The sequence below is a fragment of the Eucalyptus grandis genome, chromosome 11 (genome assembly GCF_016545825.1).
Source record: "Eucalyptus grandis isolate ANBG69807.140 chromosome 11, ASM1654582v1, whole genome shotgun sequence".
NCBI classification, from domain to species: domain Eukaryota; kingdom Viridiplantae; phylum Streptophyta; class Magnoliopsida; order Myrtales; family Myrtaceae; genus Eucalyptus; species Eucalyptus grandis.
Window position 1 is genome coordinate 8,785,203 of NC_052622.1, and position 21,182 is coordinate 8,806,384.

Below are 21,182 nucleotides of genomic sequence, written 5' to 3' on the forward strand. Positions count from 1 at the left end.
TCCACCTTAGCTCATTGATATATGACAGGGGTAGACGAAAAAGACAGCATCTAAGTTAAACAATTTGATGGAAAATTACGTGGCAGAATCTTTCCAACATCGTACAATTAGCTGTCAAGCAAACTTCTTTGCCTTTTGTTTTTTAAGAAACAAACAATCACAAATTTTTAGAGATGGATCAATTGCCCATTTATTTGATGGAAAACGGTTTATGAAAAAGTTTTCCATTTTTCAGTATTTAGATGACAGAAAATTAGTCAATTTATCGAAAATATTTTCTCTGGATTTAAAAAATAAATTTATATTTGGAAAAAAATTCTGTTTATGGTAAGATATCATTTTTCTAATTTTTTTCTTACTGATTAAATTAGCCTAAATTAGACTTTACTAACGCATTTTAGTGGATTCACTTGCTATCAAAATTATAAAATTAATTTTTCTTCAACATGTTTTTGCATGAACAAACACCAGAAATTTATTTACTTTATCTGGAATTAAATTTTTGAAAATATTTTCAGTGATTAATTTTCACTACATAAACGCATCCAAGCGACATTTTTATTAACGTGTTTTCTCTGTCTCTCCTCTCTCTCTCTCTCTCTCTCTCTCTCTGCTGCTGCTGCTGCTGCTGCTGCTCTTTCTTCACCGGCTGTAAAAAAGGCCAAAAAAAAATTATTGAGTTTCACCAGCAATTGCACCTAAAGTCGCTGGGTCATCAAGCTACAGGCTAAACCAGCTCCAGCTCAAATGAAGAAGACGGCACAGTGAAAATATATGGAAGAAAGAGAGCAACCCCACCATCATCATGATCTCTCACTTATCAAACAAACAGAAAACCATTGTTCATTTGCTTGTCCTACTTCACTATTCCACGTCAACGTCAACGTCAACGTCAAAGCACGAGAAAACATCAGTGGATATTCTTGGCCAGGTCTACCAAGTTGGGCCGACCGAGAGAAAAGTCTTAAAAGGTGCGATTCTGCACTCCAACGGAGCAGATTCCTCCTCGTAGCTCCCCTTCTCTCCCTCCCTCGCTGTTTAATTGGTCATTGTGGTTTTGAAAAAAGTTTAATACGTAATTTGTGTACTCTCTATTGAGCAATTCATATATACCACCGTCGAGATGGATAATTAGTTAATTTTTAGACCATGACAACCCGATCAATGGTGATAGATATGAGTCGTATATTGAAGGGCAAAAGCCACAAATAATCAAACCCCTATAAACCTCCATCAGTAAACACCTTTTTGATCACGAAGGATTAAAAAAATGATCTCTTGTGATAAAAGGAACTACATCATATTTATCGGCTAAAGGACTCCCGTGTATTCCAATAGCAATCAAATGTTTCTTCGCATTCTCGTGGAAGCTAACAAAATTGATGTCTAGCATAATTTATTGCACCTGAATTAAGATCTAACATTATTATGATATTTTACGTGTGCGAAATCGAATAGATCAAGTTGACCTACTATGTTGACTTAAAAAGTCACCTTTGGTCGTTCAGTCTTCGCAAATTAAAGAACGAGCCAAGTTGGTTTACTTCACCGGTTATTACCCACATCAGGTAGCTTCCATCTTACAGCTTCATTATAAAGACCAACCCATCTTTGTGTACATCACCCATTCCGAAACAAGTGAAATCACTTTAAGTCCTTCGCCACCAGGCTTTCCACTCCAGAGTATCAGCATCAGCATCATCCTCCAGTTCCACCACCATATTTTTCTTCTCAAGTTCTGCCCTTCTTTTTTCTTCAGGTTTTGTTCTCTGATATCTGGACTCATTGCTTCCGTTCTTTAGTGTTCTTCATGTGCTACCATATTCATCTGAAATCTGCGGTTTTACAATGCTGCTTCCACTGCTTTTTTTTTTTACTGAGTTCTGTTGTTTTGACAGTTCGGGTAACTTTTGGATGAGCTGATCTAAAGCTGTTTCTTTGCTAGTTGATGCGCATTTTGGGGGATATGTGAATTAGCGTTGACTTGGGCTGCTGGTGTTTTAGAAGCACTTGGTGTAAAACTAGTAGGATGGCCGGCTTCTGTAGAGTCGGCTTCTGCATAGCCTGCATTTCAGGACCAGTTTCTCTAGATTCTGCTTCTCCATAACCTGCTTCCACAACAACGTAATCTGAAACAGGGGATCATCCAATATGACAAGAATAGACTCTTCAATCGTTTTGGTTCTTTCACGAAATACCCTATATGCTTCGCTAGTAGAAGAGTATCCAAGAAAAATACCTTTATCCGACTTAGAGTCAAAATTTCCCACATGATCACTAGCGTTCTCAAGGACAGAGCAAGCCCAACCAAAATTATGACTGTAAGAAACATTGGGCTTCCTACCTTCGTAAATCTCAAAGACAATCTTGCCCAATATAGGTCGCAAGAGAACACGTTTCTTAATGAGGTGTCTATGGTCTTTGCAAAAAAGGCTTAGAAATTTTGCTTTCTACCAATAAGATGCATTCCATCTCTTGCAACGTCCTATTTTTCTTGTCAACAACACCATTTTATTGCTATGCGTAAGGCACGGAAAAAATTGTGCTCCATGCCATACTCATCAAACTAAGATTCAAACTCATGTTACATGACAGTTTTGGCTTGTCAATTATGTGACTATAAATAAGTTGTAAATTAACTCAAGGAAAAGTACAAAAAAAGTCATAAACCCATGGTATTGGTACCAATTCAATACTAAACTTTTTAACTGAACCAATATAATCATAAATCTTTTCACATTAATACCAATTTAGTCATTCCAGCCACTTTTTGTCTACCAGCACTGATGTGACATTGGCTGGCCAGTGTACATTGACGTGGACATCAGCTGACTATCAAACACTAACATTGCAATTTTTAATTTTTTAATTTTTTTTTTGAATTTTTTTGAATTTTCTTTTTTTTTCCCTTTTTTTTCCTTATTTTTGCTTTTCCTCTTCTTCCTCATAGCCTTCTTCTCTTGCAGTGGCCGGCAAGTCTTAGGAGGCTCGCCAATCACTGGGCGAGGGCCTAACCGATTGCTGGCGAGGGTCACAGCCCTTGCCCACTGTCAGCGAGCCGTTGGAGGCTTGCTGGCCATTGTAAGAGAAGAAGGTCAAGAGGAAGAAGAGGAAAAGGAAAAAAAAAAAAAAAGAAGGGAGAAAACAAAACAAAACAAAACAAAAAAGGAAAAAGTGATAAATTATTTAAAAATTGCCATGTTAGTGTTTATTGACTGGCCGGTGTCCATGTCAATGCCAACCGAGCAAAATTAGCCAAAATGACTGAATTTGTATCAATATAAAAATGTTTATGACTAAATTGATTCAATTAAAAAGTTTAAAATTGAACAAATGCCATATGTTTAGGACTTTTTTGGTACTTTTCTCGTACATGTAAAATGTTTTGGTCGATAATTGACACAAATAGGAGTTGTGGACCGACTGAATGACATTAGATTTGTGGTGCAAACAGTAAATTTCAATAGATAAATAGCATAACTGCAGCAAACATCAAACTTTAGGACCGTGAATGAAGTTTCGTGGTGTTAAAAAAAACTTTCCTTCTCTCGTCGCCTCCACGGAGAAACTCTTTTAGCACCACCACTGGAAGAAAGCATCATGCTTTTCTTCCATTGATGAGTTATCAAAATCTGAAGAATCATCCTAGAGACTGATGCTAGGACAGCAGTTGATCCACTAGTTGGCGAGATTATTGAAACGTTGAGGCCAGATTAAGTGGTGAAAACCCAACTCAGCCCGTGAAGGCTAAATGTGTGACGATTGATAAGCCAATGCAGCATTCTTTCAGAGACCAGATTTTGTTATTCCCTTAAGTTTATCTACGGGGCTTCAATTTGTGTTTTTTTGGAAGATAAAAGTGGGTGTTAGGAGTCCGGGAGTTGCATATGAGATGTAGCCTTTGTTTTTCTTTGTTCATCCCATTATACAAAAACTCAAAACTCTGTTTTTATGCCATATGAAATTATGAAGGAGCACTATTAGCTATTATAAGAGTTTAAATAATTAGACGAATGCATTATTTAACACTTAATTAATAAACTACAGTACCTGCACAGTTTGTGCTCAATGGACGTTGAGATATCTATACAAGTGGCGGACGGAGGAATGAGCAGGCCGACCGCAGAGGAGGTCGAGAGGGATGAAAGAGGATCTTTCAATGAAGTGTCAGGGGATGAAATAATTTCTTCGAAGGAAGAAGAAATCTGGAGGAGTCGACAGCAGAAAATGGATAAAGCATTGGCGGATTCGCGAACCATGTCAGGACAAGATCCAGCAGAAGTTTACGCTTTTGCTGGAAAACTGGTGAGTGTCGTCAACGGCGTCAAACACGGCGATGTTGACGAGTTCCTCTCCAAGATCGAAAGTTTTGCTGGTCAAATCGATCTGTTGGCCGTTTTAAAAACCCGATGGGAATGGAACCTTTCACTGCTCCACAGGGCAGCAATCAACCGCAAGGACGATATTCTAAGGCTCTTGATTGATTCTGTTGGTGACCACCTCATAGCCGCCAAAGATGATAGGGAAAATACCCCACTCCACTTCGTCGCTATTTCGGGGGGATCTACTAGAGCTGCTGAGATGTTGATTCGCCGGGACAAGAACATCCTGAGGATGAAGAACAAACGTGGAAATAGCGCTTTGCACGAGGCCGTGCTCAATCGTCACACCAACGTGGTGCGCTATTTGTTGAGCGAAGATTTGGAGCCCGTGTACTGGCAGAACGCGGCTCAGAAATCTCCCTTGTACCTAGCCGTCAACACCAACGACTCCAAAATGCATGACGTTTTATTTTCGCCCTCGTTGAAACCATCAAAGATAGAAGGCTTGCCGCCCATTCATGGTGCCATTGCGTTTTCCAACTGCGGTATGTACTTAATTCTATTTATGTGAAAATTATCTATCTGTGTAGACTAACTCGTTCCAAATCTGTGCAATAACTTCTAGCGCTTACTCGAACCCGTTGCCGGTTTTTACTGAAAATTTCCTACCCCGCAGTTGGATACCCATCGGTTAGCCACATGATAAACAAATTATTAACATTAGAACATAATAGATCAGCTTAAATATTACAAGTACATAAAAACCTGTGTGCTGTTTACCTTTGATTAGAAAAACTATAAAGTGCAAATATTTAAGACTAACGACCATGAAAATCTAGAATCTAACAATGACGCTATATTTGAAGCGAATGAGCCATGAACCAAAATGAACAACTGAAAGTTTAGGGCATGAATTATAAACTAGTAGCAAACCTGTAGGTCGCGCGGGTGTGATTTTTCTCAATGGAAAAAGAGGAGGTGGAGGTTCTGTCACTCTCAGCAAAGTGATGGAACATCGTAGACCGTTATTTTGTTTCTGACAAACAGTCATTAGGTATTTAAGAAATTAAGAAAAAGTGGATCTAAATAAAGAAAGAAAGTTACTTATTTATTTAAATAAATACAGTTATCATAATATTTGCAAAAAAAAAAATGCCAACACCGTAATCTAGCGTAAATTACTTTTTTTTTTTTGGTCGGTCAGCGTAAATTACCTTGACCATTAATAATATTGAGATGAAATTCATCAGACACGCAATAATCAATTATGTGGAATTTTTTGGCTGCCAAAGCCATGGATCCCAAGTTTACAACTTGTAAGGTTCACTATCATTAGATTGGTGGATTGCATTTAGGTGTTATAGTCATATCAAATAGGGAGAATTGTCCAAAAAGTCTTGAACTTATTGTACGACTGCCAATTTAGTTCTAAACTATTCAATTGTGTCAATTTGAATATAAACATTTCGATAATTTACCAATTTAATCATAAACCTTTTAAAGATCTGTTAATATAGTTATTCCGACTAATTTTTACTGGAAATCATTGACGTGATGGTCTAGTCCGCTTCCGCCATCCTACGCAACACTATTGGCGTTGACATGGCTAATTTTTATAAGATTTTCTAAATTTTCTCAATTTTTTATTCTTCTTTTTTTTTGTCTTTTTCTTTTCTTTTTGTTTTTCCCTCTTTCCTTTTGTCTACTTTAGGTGAGAGTAGCCCTCACTAGATCTAATAAAGGTGGCCCTCACCCTCATCGAATTGATGAGGGTAACCCTTGCCCTTGCTCGACCTCCGCCGGGCATCAACCTTTGATGGTGGGTGGAGGGAAAAAGGAAAACAAAAAATAGAAAATGAAAAAAAAAATAACAACATGAAAAAAACTCAAAAAATTTTAAAAATGTAAAAATTATCCACGTCAGCATTGGTTGTGCCACATAGGATGATCGGCACTAACGAGACCATCACATTAGTGATATCCAGTAAAAATTAATTGAAATGACTAAATTGACAAATCGTTAAAAGTTTTAAGACTAAATTAGTATATTATCAAAATGCTTAAGACTAAATTAGCACAATTAAAATATTCATAACTAAATTGGCAAGTTGTCAAAACGTTTAGAACTAAATTAGTATGATTGAAAGGTTTTTAACTGAATTAACTGTTGTACAATAGATAGTATTATGGAATGAATTGAGCATTGTGCACAGTGTCTAGAACTAGGGTTACCGGTTAAACATGCCGGTAGCATGTGCTTCTATAGATAGGTACTTTAATTAGGTACTCATGTTAGTTTTTTTTTTTTTTAAGGTTCATATCAATTAAATAAGGTAAGGTTATTTCTTTAAATCTAGTGAGATTCTTTCACTATTGTATCCGGAATCAACCGGTTGCCCATATTGCTTAATTGAAATTTGTGTCCAATTTTGCTCCGTCAATTTCAAGAATGATGGCATCTGTCATGCGAGCACTTTTTTTTTTTTTTTTTTTTTTTTTTTTTTGTGTAAAATTGAAATGCGTTTTTATAATAAATAAGTGGTCAAACAGTATTCTATTTCATATCAAATTACGTCTTTTGAATAGAATAAATGCGAAATTCTTAATTCATGTTATATATTAATGTAAAGTATAGGGGACTCGATAACAGCTAGAAAATTCTTAATTATCTTGGCTGTATGACACATAGAATTTGTGTATGTACTTAACAATATTATTAGCGTATATTTTATAGGAAGTATTATAGAAAATGTAGAATTTTCAATAACTGCTCATTTGCAGTTTTGAAACTCATTAGAACTAATTTCAATAAAACTAAAGTCACTTTTGTTGAACAAAAGTCATGGTATATGAGGCAAACATAAGTCCTAAGTTGAAGCAAAATAAACGGAAAGTGGAAGAAAAACACTATTTGTAAGGAAAATAATCATTCCCTTACAAATTAGAGTCCTATACATCACTTTTAGAGACAATTCTTAAAGAAAAAAATTATTTATTTATTTATATAAATGTTACAACTATCTTGATTAATTTGCAAAAGTCACTGAACTTTTAGTATTATGGATGTAATTTTTCTGACGGTGAAATGAGACTCATTTTGTTGTGTTGTGTCATCACAGCTCAAATATGTGGTCGTTATAACTAGGATAAATGATTACATGTAATATACACACAAGATAGAAGAAATTATGTGATTTATTGAGTAAAAATATCTTTCCCAGGATTACTAAAATTTCACAAAATATATTTTGTCCATTCCATATTATCGAACCTCTTTAGCAGCACCTCCAGATTTTTATATTTGGGGCCAACTTTTCTTTTTTTTTTTTTTTTTTTTTTTGGGTAGAGCCTTTTCCTTTCTGTAATTTGTCATTTATAAGCTCTACTATCTTAGAAAGAGATTCTGGTCACAAATTTGACTTAGATTTTACTCAAAAGTTTTGGTACGGTATGTAGATGATTTCTTAATTGAGCTGAAAAAGTGCCGTATACGTTTACGAAGAAGATGACGTTCAGTCTGAAGAGGGTGGAACAATTTTAAGGGGGATTTCGTGACGGTGGCGTGGAGGCTATTGCAATTTTCTTGACAATAGAATAAGTTTGCTTGATACTTGCTAGAATTCGACGAACATAATATGAAAAGATCATTTTCCTTTTCTTGATCTTGCCCTAGCTTGCATTATATCTGCCGACTCTATAGATACTTCATGGCGTGGAAATGCCACATAAATTGCTATGTCATTTAGTAAGATTTTTATAATAAAATCTTAAGTACATGTTGATGTCATTAACTAATTTCATCATTGCAATCTAAACTGTCATTGTCGACTATCAATTCTAGTAGTGATTAAGATTACGTTGAAGATGTCCTTATTCCAAGAAGGGAAGCGTTTAAATATATTGAGATAAACCGATCCCCAACCACCCTAATTTGAAGCTCCTGCTCTCAGATTTAGTTGAGTTGATACTCGAGAAAAACATGAAGCTATTTGCAATGACCGACTCTGGAGGCAGCAATGTATTCCATACAGCAGCTTTCCTAAATCGGGCCTGGGTATTCGAATTCTTACGACCAGAAACTGAATATTTGGCCCGAGAATGGGACAAGAATGGAGATCTTCCCATTCATATTGCGAGCAAGATGGGTCATGTTCACCTAATCGAGAAGCTAAAACCAGTATCAACGAGGCTAAATAAGCAAGGGCAAACCATTCTTCATGTCGCCGCAAAATACGGGAGAGCCTCTGTAGTGAGATATATACTCAGAGATCCAAAACTGGGGAGGGAGTTAAATACACCAGATGATGCTGGAAATACAGCTTTGCACTTGACTGCAGTGCATTCACAACCCGCTGCTTTGATTCATCTTGTGTGGAGTGAAGAAATTGAACTCAGAGTTTGCAACAACGAATGCTTGACTGCTTTTGACATTGCTCGAAGACACATGGCAATGGAGCATACGAAACGACAGGTAGGTAACACGAACAATCACTATTTTATTTATCAACTTACTAGAGATTTCGTAGACTAAAACATTATTTAAGGCAGATCTTGTATTCAAATCATTATGTCTCCCAGCCAATTGGACATTTGAAGTATTGATCAAATTTCTTTAACAGCCGAGACTCCTCTCGGATAAATGTTTTACAGGTCTATAATCTAGTCTTAATAGGAGGTACTTAAAGTTTGCGATCATGCTTCTCTGCAGTTAGAAATAAGTAAAGTGTCTTTGATAATACAGAGATAACAATTTATATATTTCTTTTAATTGAGCCTATTAATACGGTCAAGGTTGTCAAGGTTGCATTCTGTTTTCCATAAAAAGCCAGGGGTCAATGTGGCAAATTTGACCGCTCCAAATGTATTACAGTCTCGTGTCATTATTATTATGTTGACCTGTGAAATGATTGGCCACATACATTTTATCCATACCTCTTTTCTCGTCTAAAATGAGCTTGGTACTTTCGTGTTAATTCTTCAAAAAGAGCAGAAACTGCATTTTTAGAAGTAAAAGTTTCCAGAGTTCATTCCCGTTATCAATATGGTATGAGTTTATTCTTTTTCCCTTTTTACATGCTTCCGATCCCAGCAATTGGTACTCCTAGCATTGGCTTGCTCGGTTGCGGGAAAAGTTCCACCTGTAAGCACAGAGTTACCCATAGTTAGGCCGGAAGATCGAGATAAAGAGTTTTCATCATTAGTCCGCTCACGCGGAAACAAGCCGGACAGTGACATGGTCAAGGATTACATCAAGTGCCGTCTGCTGGTGGCAATGCTTGTGGCCACAGTGACTTTCGGAGCTGGTTTTGCAGTTCCTGGAGGATTTAACGGCTCGGACAAAACCCCCGAAAATGACTTGGGCATGGCTACGATGCTGGACAAGAGAATGTTCCAGGCTTTCGTGATTTGCAACACCATCGCGATGTTCTGCTCAATGACTGTGGTCGTCAACCTCATCTGGGCACGGCTAGTCGACGTCGAAATTGCGGTAACTGCATTCCAGCACACAACACTGCCGCTAAAAATTGCACTCTTGGCGATATCCACTGCTTTCTTAACTGGTGTGACCTTGACCGTTGGCAAACTCTCTTGGCTTGCCAACACCATATTTTATTTGGGACTCCCTTTCCTCCTCATTATCTCAGGTGCTATATTGTTAGAGCACCCTCCCGTCTTTATCACGATCCAAAACTGTCCTATCCGTCGTCTGACATTATGGCTTATTCTCGCTTACATTAAATTGTGGAGAGTTGAGACGTACATTTATGATGACACGGAAGATGACAGAAGGGTGAACGAGACCTTCGCTAGTCGGCCTGCGGATGGTGCTGGTGAATTGAAGACTGACGACTCGGCAACAGCGAAATGTGAGGATGCGCCACATTCTTCAAATCACTGATTTCTGGTCTTATTTGCTTCATCTGTTAATAAGTTCTATCTTTGAGCAAAGTCTGAGTCTATGAGTGAAGATGAGTATTAAAGTACTTGTACTGAAGTATTTGAATCAAGCCTCGCTATTGTCTGATAATTTAAGTTTTAGAATAATTGATTATAGTTTTATAAAGTTCCATAGTGATGCACATGACGTTTAAATTAAATGGATGAATGGCTCATTTCATCCGTTCCTTCACTCTGGAATCAAATTGTTAGTTTTGATCAAGTAGAAGCTCGTGGGTTTACAAAATCACTCGTCTAGAGTGGCCATGTATGATTTACCTTGGACCAGTTCAATTTACAGCCCTCTTGAATCCCAACATCCTAGGCACTCACATGTCCTGTGTGTAAAAAAGAAATTTTCGTCACCTACTCTACGAGTTGAATGTTGGGCAAAGAAAACTAGGGAAAAAAATGAATAAATGTACCAAAAGTTCTAAAACTTATTATGAAAGTGTAATTAAATCCTCAAATTTGCAAAAATGAAATCCTTAACTCTGTCTAGCTTGATTGATGGAAAATGCAGACATCTTTTTTTATTATTATTTTTTCAATCCTATGCAGCGATGATGTGGCTAAAATGACATCATTTCAATCTAAATTTCAGTACAATATTTATTTAAATTAAATTTAAGAAGCTAAATTTAAGAGAGAGAGAGAGAGAGAGAGAGCAATGTCGTTTTAGCCTTGTGTTTCATATTTTAGCTACGTCATCGCCACGTAGGAGAGAGAAAACATTAAAAAAAAAGCGTCGGCATTTTTCGTTAGCAAGTTAAATGAAATTAACAGAAGAACTTGATTGCATCAATTTAACAACTTTTGTGATTTGATTGCATTTTTATAAGTTTTAATATTCGATTGCACTTTCATTATAAGTTTTACCCAAAAAAATTTCTCTTCACTCTTCACAAAAAAAAATAATAATAATAATAATAATTAATCCACCACCCCCCTCAAAAAAGCCTTTCATTTAATTATTTCTCTCCTTTCCAAACAAACCGGAAAAAAAAATCCCCGTAGAGGAACTTGAATGAATTTGACGAGAGTTTAAAGGCCAAGCTTTTTGTGCATGTATAAGAACGTCGAATCAACTTCTTAGTCTGGCTTAGAGAGATGTGAAAGGATTCTGGTTGCAGTCTATTGAAACACTAAATCGAATAGCATAAACATGATTTTTGTTTGCGTTACCATTTTGTGATGAGAGTGGTCGTTTTATGTGTTCCATGGAATTGACATTGGCAATAGGCACCCAATTTCTATTCATGCAAATGAGTCCGGTGTTCAATTCATGTCAAGATATAATTTAGTGAGCAGCGGACACGCAGATATGTAGTCAAGGGGCGAGATAAAAAGGCATTGCAATAACTAACTCAAAAAGAGGGAAAATTGAGAAGTAACTAGATATATGACTTTTTTTCATCTGATCTCTTTTATTTCAATGCTGGTTATTGTTGACATATAGAATAGGCACGTGATTATTTCACGAAAAATAAATAATTTAGAAAACATTTTCTTAAAAATGATAATTTGCATCGTTACAAAAATAAATGATAATTATTTTCCTAAAAATGACTACTTATATCCCAAAAAAAAAAAAAAAAAATGAACACTTTCTTGTTGACGTAGACATTGGTCACTCTACATGACACGGTCAATACGAGGTAGATAATTTTTGTAATCTTTTAAATTTTCTGATTTTTTTTTCATTTTTATCTTTTCTTTTCTTTTTCAATTTCCTTTTTACTTTTTCTTATTTCCCTTCACTAGCCATCATCAAGGGCTAGGATTGGCCTAGATATGGTGACAACTTCACAACCCTCGGCTATGGCTGACAACCTCTGTGGGCCTTCGCCAAGGCCACAAACCAGCAGAGGGACATACATAAAAAAAAAAAAAAAAAAAGGAAAGAAAAAGGAAAAAGAAGGAAAAATTTCAAAAAAGTTTGGAAAAAATTACAAAGCCATGTAGGATGCTTGGCATCTACATCAACGATTGCTAACAAAAATGGTTAGAAGGACTATATTGATATATTGTCAAAAGTTGTAGGATTAAATTGATAAAATTGAAAATTTTAAATTTGAATTAATTTTTTAACAATAGGTTTAAGACTTTTTTTGATAACTTTTTTAGAAAAACCATGGCTTGCGGCCTACCTTTTTCGTCCAGAGGGAAAAAACATATAGGTTTAAGGGTATTGCCTAGAGGCACACCTAAAGCACCCGATTAAGAATAGGCTCTTTCAAACCCATACCCCGTGCAATGTTGGAATATTCAGTTTTAGCTTTAAATTGACACTATAAGGACTTTTTTTATGGGGAGTCACTACTAGACTATTGGAACCGACTAGAAACTAAGTGAGGTATGAGTGCGTACCTTACTTCCTACACAACAAAAAAAGTCCAAGGTGAGAGACTTGATTACACTAATTATCTAACTAGTGTCCTTTTGATACCTAATCTTACACATTTTAGAAAAATATTTTTTCAAATAGTCTAAATTGATTTCAAACCTATCAACTAACATATGAGGTGATTATCTAGGTACACAATTATTAAAAAAAAATCAATAACCAAGAAAAGCATTAAATAAATTGCAAGGATAAGTGAGAATCAAATGCTAAGAAATAAGAAAAATGCCATCCCTAACTAAGGTAAAGGGGTACAACAATCAACATTTTAAAAGTGTGCAATTAGGTAAGCAAGGGAATGGAAATATGCAAATAACAACCTAGCATTTGTCTCTAAAAATATTCAAATCCTATGGTAAATCGTTGAGAGCTTGTTTAATTTTGAGCATAATTTTTATGAAGGATTTTCACACATTTTAAGATGAAAACTACTCAAAAACTAAAATTTAAGCTTTTTCCTAATTTTAGAAAAAAATATTTTTTTCTTGAATTTTTTTAATTTAATTAAAAAAATTAATCCAAAAATAGGGACCGAGCGGGCCTCAAGGCCCGGTCCAATCATGGGCTATCGCTGGTCACACAAATCTGGGCTCTTGGATACCAATTGGGCCTCTTGCATCTGGCCCTCTCAAATTCTCTACACCATTCACTAAAATAAACCCAACCCACACAAAACTAAGCCCACACTTGTGTAACCTAAATAAGCCTAGCTTATCCAACTAAAACTTAAGCCCAACACTTGCTGGTCCTATAATTGAAACTCAGCCCAATTCTTAAAGCCCATGACAAGCCTACCTAAAATAAAACCTAAACTAATATTAGACCGGCCCAATGGCCTTGGTTCAGCCCAGACACAACCAGCTTGAAGAGCAAACAAGCCCGGGTCGGCCAGACCCATGGATCAGCCCGCCTCGGATTAGAGATGACCGACCCTCCTCACGACCTACTACCTAGTGACAAACTTGCCGTGACGGAGGTGATGTAGCAACAAGGTGGCACGCTTCTCAATCCAGCCGAGGCACAACGGCGCCGCCTCAACCGAGCCGAGCCTAATGCTCAACCGTTCTCCGACTGGTGGCGACTCCTTGATGGCCACGAGGGCCACCGCATGTGCCCTGGAACAAAACGGACCCGCAGCCTCTATGGATCACCATGAGGGTGGCCGCAGGTCGAGTGGTGTTAGTTATGCCTCGGATGTTGAAAAGTCAAGCCTCGACTAGGCGAGATAGTGCCCGAACGACTTGATTCTGGCTCAAAACAATGAAACAAAATTGGATCTCATTCAAACATGTTACTGAATAAGTAGAGTGCACTATCAAAACAAGAAATTCCCAGCCCGAACGGGATTGGGACTCGAGTCAAGACTCTCGACAGACAAATCAGGACACACAAAACAATATAACAAGAGATGGATGGCGGTCGGAGCTTGCATGAGCCGAATGGCCATGAGCTCCAAGTGGATGCCAATAGGAACTGGGATAACCTCTTTGGTTTTGCCTTTATATGGGCTCCTTGAACAGTATCTCTAATTTTATTGTTTTGGAAATTTGCAAATTATACGCATCTCCATTTTGGCATTGCTTCATGGTAGAGTTTTCTTTCCACGGCCTATTATAATCATTTTCTTTTGTGATGCGCATTTTTTCAATGGTAGATAATGGCCTCTCTATTTTGAGAGGAGAACTTAAGAGCCAAAGGAAGCGAGTAAAATTTTTTGAAAAAGAGGTTGCTATGGTCCACAAGCTTGGAGGAGGTAACTCTAGATTTTTACTATATGGGAGATTTGTAGCATTTTCCAACCATAAATATGAGTTTACTTTCTGATTTGAGCAAATCCGTCCTTTGAATTCGCCATACCTTAGAGTTATGCAAGCATCTCGTGGGAATTCCCTTAGTGGAACCTTTTAAATGGTTTCCAATGCCTTGTTGCTATTTAAATGGACATAACTTGCTATTAGGGAATGTTAGCCAACTCGTTGGAACTCTATTACAATCATTTTCTTTTGTGATGTGCATTTTTTCAATGTGTAGGTGATGGACATTTTTGGGTTTTTTTTTTATTGGTATTTTTATTTTAGATAATTGCAATCACTTTGGTGTTGCTAAGTGTTGTAAGATATTTAGTTGCATCTCTTGCATTCCCATCAAATTGAGGAAATTGGAAAGTTGCACATAGGTGATAAGCTGTAAGGGCAGACCTTCAAATCAGATCTTTAAGAATGCCTAAAAGTGGTTTAGCAAACTGTATTTTAAAGTACCTTTTGAATTAAACACTTCAACATAGATTGAATTTTTTTCTTCTTATGATATTGCTAAACGTGCAACTCAAATGTCAGGATGGGTTGTACCTATGGTAGCGAATAGTACATCTTAAGATAAGTGTAACTAAAAAATATCATGCATAACTGCACATTCTTTTATGAGCAACATGATATTTGTGAATGTATGTTACAAATCACATATGTTTGGCTTCTGGTCATTCTCCATAAGGTTCATCATTTTAAGAATTAGCATTTTAGCAGAAGCTTTTGGAAATTGATATAGATTAGTCCTGAGATTTTTTCCTTTCCTCGTCCCAAAATAGATTAACCAATGACTTGAAGCATTATTCTTTCTCCTGAACATAACTGGAAGATCTTTATACGTACTAGCATAACAATCCCCTAGGTAACCACCTGCCTCTAGTATGGTTTGAAGGAAGCTTTTTGGTGCATATGTAGGATTTACTTCCTGTTTGGATTGGGGTTTGTAGTCAAAATGCAAGAAGTATTAATGTAAATATCTAAAGTAGGGTTTGAAGAGAGTTCTCTTATGCATAACTGGTGCTCGCCGATGACCATTTTGGCTAGAATATTGTGATTGTAGAGTTGTGAGAATCAATGAATGGAGCTGCTCATATCTATTCCAATTGTTAGCAGATATCTATTCCAATTTTTCTCGAATAATAAAATTATTAAATTAACAAAATTGAAATTATATTTCAATAAAATAATATTTGAATTCTAATAAAAGAAATTCAAAATTTTATCTATATAGTGGACTTTAATTCTATCTCATAATATATATTCAATTTATAAATATAAATATATATTTATATTCATTACATATTTTAGGTATCTTTGTATTTTAGGTATATTAGTATAGTTTACTATTTCATAAAATTTTATTAGAGATTGATGAAAGGGGAAATAAGAAAATAATTAAAAAAGAGAGGAAAAATAAAATACAAAAGCAAATAAAAATGAATTAGGGAATAGTGTCATGAGAGATTTATAGTATCTTTGTATGTGAACTTTTAGATTTATTTACACTGATTTATGCAAAAAAAATATATGTGATACGATATGAACATATCAAACTTTATTACTGCAATTTATCAAGCAGCGGATAAGATATGGCAAAATTGCAGGATTTCATATTATTTCTTATCTAGTTATATCCTAATTAGAAATTTAGACGACAAACGTAGTCGAGTGAGTGCCCATCTTGTTGGCTCATCCATGGCGGCTAGAATATTGGCCTCCCCATTGAGGCTCTTGGCGATGGACCAGCTGCACGATCATACCTAAAGTATGGCGCTAGATTTGGAACCTCGATGCCCTCCGTGACCATGGATGTTGCAGTTCGAGGTGGAGCTCAACGCCGCATCGAGTTCCACTGCATGCATCGAGTTCGATGGCGATGTCGTGCTCAAACAAAGACAACAAAAGGGCTTTACAAAAAGAGAGGGAGGCTGTGGGGACAAAGGTTGAGGGAGGGAACTCATCGGCGTCGTCGCCAGGCACGATGGCGCCGGACAGTGGAAGCTACGAGAGAGGGCTCAGCACCTTGGCGATGGAGATGAGCGAGCTGGATTCTAGGGAAAGGGTTAGCCCACCGGAGAACGCCGCGTGTCAATGTTTCATTGGTCATCTAGACCCTCTAAGTTACAGATTAATCCACGCAGCATAGTTTCAAAGAAAATGCATCATCATTATCCTAGTGGTTGGGGTTTGATGCGTGGTTCTAAGGCACCAGGATGTGGGGAATCCCTAAGCTATGGCGGTACCCGTGCTCTCTTTCTTTCGTTTCGTTTCTTATTTTTTTTTTTTAGCGAAAGTATTCCAGCTCCTTCTTTGTCAAATAAATATAAGGGAAATGATAATAGGAGTGAAAAAAATTGGCTAAAAAATCTTAAACCAATTGCACTTTATCAATTCGGTTGTAATTTTTTTAATTTTGTCAATTGAATTCTAAATCTTTTTACGATCTACCAATTAAATCAATATGGTCAATTTTGGCATAAATTGCTAATATAGACATTCTATATCCTACATAATATGGCAGACGCTAATGTAGATAATTTTTAATGATATTTTAATTTTTTTCCAAATTTTTTATTTTCATTTTTCCTTTTTTTTTTTTCTTCCGCTTCTTCTCTTTTTCTTTTTTCCCACTTTTTTTCTTCTTCTTTTTTTCTTGTTCCTTTTTTCCTTTTTCCCTCTACCAGGCATCGCAAGCCTCATCAATAGCCGACCTCAAGCCCTCATCCTCACCCTTTTATCCTAGCCCAGGCCTAAGATGAAAAGTGATGCTACTTAGTAGATCTCCCAATTAATAATGTTACAACTATAAAGTTGGCGATACAAGTACAACAAATACAATATTGATCATCTATCAACGTCTTGATGCTTAGTTCCACATTAAATTATATGGATGAACAATTGAGCCAAGGGGAGCTGAAATGAGTTGGGCTTGAACTTTTAGTCCTTTTGACAAGAAAAAACCTCAACCCCTTTCACAATGTTCCATGATGGACAAGAACCACACATTAGTATTTAGGAGCACACATGGTTTTGATAACCTACATTTTCCACACATAGAAAAAAGTCTATCATCTTTCGTAAGAGCAAATGCTTGCATGTGATGAATGAATCTATGAATGACTAGCGCTATGCTTATCAAGTTGCGGCATGCCTCATGAAATTAAAACCAATTTCCATGCGAGAAAATACAAATCCCCCACGGTAAGAGCTTAAAAAAAATAGAAAAAGAAAAAGGAGAGACAAGGGTGAGTTGCACCTTCTCCCATAACAAGACAGAAATTGTCTGGAAAAAGTCAAAGCTGAGATTATGGTTAATTTAAGATGCTAGCCTCAATTGGTGCCCGATTTTCCGCGAACATCACATGCTCTACCTTTAATAAAATTTTTTCAGAGGCCTTGTTTTCTCTGCCATGCACCCCTTATTGAAGAGTCGTAATGGTCGACTTGAATATATAAGTTTGAAAAAAAAATCTATATATGATGAATCAGAATTTGTTTATATATTTTAATAAATAGTGACCCGTTAGTCAATGTGTTCTGGATGGTTTATGATGTGCATGTTCGGGGCAAATTGTTTGGGCCTTCGGCCGTACAGCACTGTGAGATTTGGGCCCACCAATCGTGGGCTGTCGATATATAAACATATATCTATATAATATATAATAAATATATATATTTTATATATCAAAGTGACATTTTTATGTACCTGCTCTCTCTCTCTCTCTCTCTCCTGCTCTTTCTTCACCAGCTGTGCAAGGGTCAAAAAGTACCGTGAGTTTCACCAGCTATGCCCCACCTCGAGTAAGCTTCCCCTGTCTTACAGTTCGATAATAAAGAGCCACCCCATCTGTGTTCACTTCACTCAGTGTCCCCGAAACAAGTAAACCCACTTTTAAGTCCTTAACTATCAGACTTTCCACTCCAGAGCATCAGCATCAGCAGCATCACACCCCAGTCCCAACGCCACATTTCGCTTTTCAAGTCCTGCCCTCCTTTTTCCTTCAGGTTTCGTTCTTCGATCTCTTGGCTCATTGCTTCTGTTCTTTAATGCTCTTCGTGTGTTACCATGGTTCATCTGAAATCTGAGGTTTGACAATGCTGCTTCCACAGCTCTTCTTTGAGTTCTGTCGTTTGGACGTTGTGGGTAACTTTTGAATAAACTGATCTAGATCTGCTTCTTTGTTAGTTTATGTGCATTTTGGGGGACGTGTGAGAGAGTGTTGACTTCGGTCTCTGCTGGTTTTTGCTGGGAAGTACCTGATTTGAGCAGGAACAGGGGGAAAAGACAAAATTAATAGGAAGAAAAGAAGATGCTCGGAGCACCCAAAGTTAGGTGTCAGATCTGGGTTTTGGCCATGGTTTTCTCGTCTTCTGGGATTGATCTGTTTTGAGGGTCCTCCAACATTATGACTTTGCTGCTTACTAAACAACATTATGAATTTGCTGTTTCGTGGATCCTTCAAATATTCAAATTGCCTGCTCACAATTGCATGCTCTTTTTACAATTGCAATTTGCTTGATAAACATTCTTTTTGTGAACTTCTAATTCGTTGGATTAGCTAATTGGGCCTGCATTTTGTAACTGGTTTTTCTGCCTTGCCACATTCTTGATTGCCCCGAAAAAGCAGGTCATCTGGATTTTGTTGCAACCTTAATTTCAATTTTCAGTCCACCCAAAGGAGAAAACCCTACATGTTCAAAGTGAAAATCCTAAGAATCTGTAAACTGAAAACGGGCTTTATTTGCCAAATAAGTTGGGAATTTCATGTTTGTAAATTTCATTATTTCAGCTGCAACTTTCTAGAATCTAGACACAAAAATGTTTTATTGCTTTTGACAAATCGACAGCAGTGGTCATATTGTCAACATTCCCATTATATATGAGAATAAGAGTGAACTTTGACTTTTGGAAGTTATAATCTGCAGAGAGTAACTCGAATTCTCTGAAGAAATGAAGTCAACAACGGTGTTCTTGATTACCACAGCTATTCTGCTGCTCTCTTCTCCAGAAGCAAAAGCTCAGACCACCAAATCTCCCCCTCCAAGCCTGGCTCCAGCACCAGCCCCGACACCTGACTATGTGAACCTCACTCACCTGCTCACCGTAGCGGGCTCGTACCACACCTTCCTTGGATATCTCCAGTCCACCAAAGTCATCGACACCTTCCAAGAACAGGCCAACAACTCCAAGGATGGCATCACCATATTTGCACCAACCGACAAGGCCTTCTCATCGCTTAAGGAGCCATCCCTCTCCAACCTCACCCAAGACCAGCTCAAGTCACTCTGCCTGTTCCACGCCCTGTCGCATTACTACAGTCTTGCCGATTTCAAGAACCTGAGCCAATCGAGCCCCGTCAGCACATATGCTGGTGGCCAATACACTTTGAATTTCACTGATTTGTCTGGAGATGTGCACGTCAATTCCGGGTGGACCAATACAAAGATCAGTAGCAGTGTGCTTTCCACCAACCCCGTAGCAGTGTACCAAGTGGATCACGTACTTCTCCCAGAGGCGATCTTTGGTACTGATATACCACCAATGCCAGCTCCAGCACCGAGTCCTGTAGCTGACACTCCCCCGGCTGCTGATACTCCGAGTGGAGTAAATGTTACTACATCTTCACCATCTTCGTCAGAACAAAATCAGAATTCGTCTCCGCAGCTTATCAGTTTGGGAATTTGGAGCCATTTGTTCGTTGCTGTTTCGAGCGTGATGATTATGATGTCGGGTTGATAATGGAGTTTGATTAATGAGCTCTTGGTTTAGATTAAGACAGTAGAATTGGATGTGATTGAATTGCTTGATTTGAAACCATTTTTTTTGGGGATTTTATGTTATTGACGTTGTGTAGGAGAAAGTGAATTTGGCTAGTGCTATTCTATCAGTACGTTTTTTCAATGCCATATTGTTGATTCAGTTAGTTTGTTCTTGATGATGTAAAGTGCAACAAAGCTTTTCCATTCTTGATTACACAAGAAACCAGGGTTCCATTCTGTGCTTCTTCGGCGAGGCCAGTGCGAATAAACGTTGAGCTCAGTTTCGGAAAATGTCAGAGATGTTTTCACGAGTCTTCAAAGCTTGGAGAACTGCAGAAGTCAACCGCTTGTGGGGAAATTGGTCATTCTAACTCCTTTACTCCAGCAGAAGTAGAATTTCTGGTTCAATCATCAGTGAATCCAAATTGTCGATTTCGCTCTGCACCGTGCTTGTAATTGAGCCGAAATAGGTTGTCATGAAAGAACTCGTTAACCTCGATCGGCATGTTTTTGATTGGGATACTCTAGTGAGAAGCTATCAGATTAGCAAATCTGGGAAAACTTTGAAATTGTTCTGCTTTGCGACGCTCCGAAGGGACATGGAGTTTACATGAGCCATTCACTGAGCCGCAATAAATTATTCACGAGTTTGGTTATCTGTCACCAACAAGAACGACCGACTCCTTGCGCAGAAATCACTGATTCGTCGAGGAGATTTTCCCATGCAGTAATGCATGGCGATGGTCACTTCTTGCCACTGCAATTACTTCGTACCGACTATGATCATGTCATGATTGTTTGCGGGCTTGAATTCGTCTCATGACAAGCTGCCTAATTGATTGATGATTCGAGACATCATGATGTTTGAATATGACTTTATTAATGACCTCAAAATTCATTCGGAATCAAAGTAAGTTGTCCTAAGATTGAATGATTTCGACCATCTATCTTCCT

At 37.4% G+C, this 21,182-nt stretch overlaps 2 protein-coding genes across 3 annotated transcripts; both read left to right on the plus strand.

Annotated features, from left to right (window-relative positions):
- Positions 1-1,564: 1,564 nt before the first annotated feature.
- On the plus strand, positions 1,565-10,418 carry LOC104431062 (protein ACCELERATED CELL DEATH 6-like). Of its 2 annotated transcripts, none has more exons than XM_039304541.1 (4): positions 1,565-1,759; positions 4,048-4,867; positions 8,273-8,793; positions 9,412-10,418. In XM_039304541.1, the coding sequence occupies exons 2-4, from the start codon at positions 4,069-4,071 to the stop codon at positions 10,219-10,221; spliced, it is 2,130 nt and encodes a 709-aa protein (XP_039160475.1). In that variant the 5' UTR covers positions 1,565-1,759; positions 4,048-4,068; the 3' UTR covers positions 10,222-10,418. The 2 variants fall into 2 exon arrangements, with proteins under 2 accessions (XP_039160475.1, XP_039160476.1); XM_039304542.1 differs by having other exon boundaries at positions 4,059-4,867.
- A 7,815-nt stretch (positions 10,419-18,233) lies between these two features.
- On the plus strand, positions 18,234-20,407 carry LOC104424682 (fasciclin-like arabinogalactan protein 7). Its single transcript, XM_010037169.3, has 2 exons — positions 18,234-18,473; positions 19,395-20,407. Exon 2 carries the CDS (start codon positions 19,420-19,422, stop codon positions 20,203-20,205), a length of 786 nt encoding a protein of 261 aa, XP_010035471.2. The 5' UTR covers positions 18,234-18,473; positions 19,395-19,419; the 3' UTR covers positions 20,206-20,407.
- The last annotated feature ends 775 nt before the right edge of the window (positions 20,408-21,182 follow it).

What these genes read in the sequence shown, in the direction of transcription:
- LOC104431062 (XM_039304541.1), top strand. Translation starts at nt 4,069, where the DNA reads ATGGACGTTGAGATATCTATACAAGTGGCGGACGGAGGAATGAGCAGG. An exon ending in CATTGCGTTTTCCAACTGCG is followed by an intron (nt 4,868 to 8,272) that starts GTATGTACTTAA and finishes TCCTGCTCTCAG; the next exon opens with ATTTAGTTGAGTTGATACTC. An exon ending in TGGAGCATACGAAACGACAG is followed by an intron (nt 8,794 to 9,411) that starts GTAGGTAACACG and finishes TTCCGATCCCAG; the next exon opens with CAATTGGTACTCCTAGCATT.
- LOC104424682 (XM_010037169.3), top strand. Translation starts at nt 19,420, where the DNA reads ATGAAGTCAACAACGGTGTTCTTGATTACCACAGCTATTCTGCTGCTC.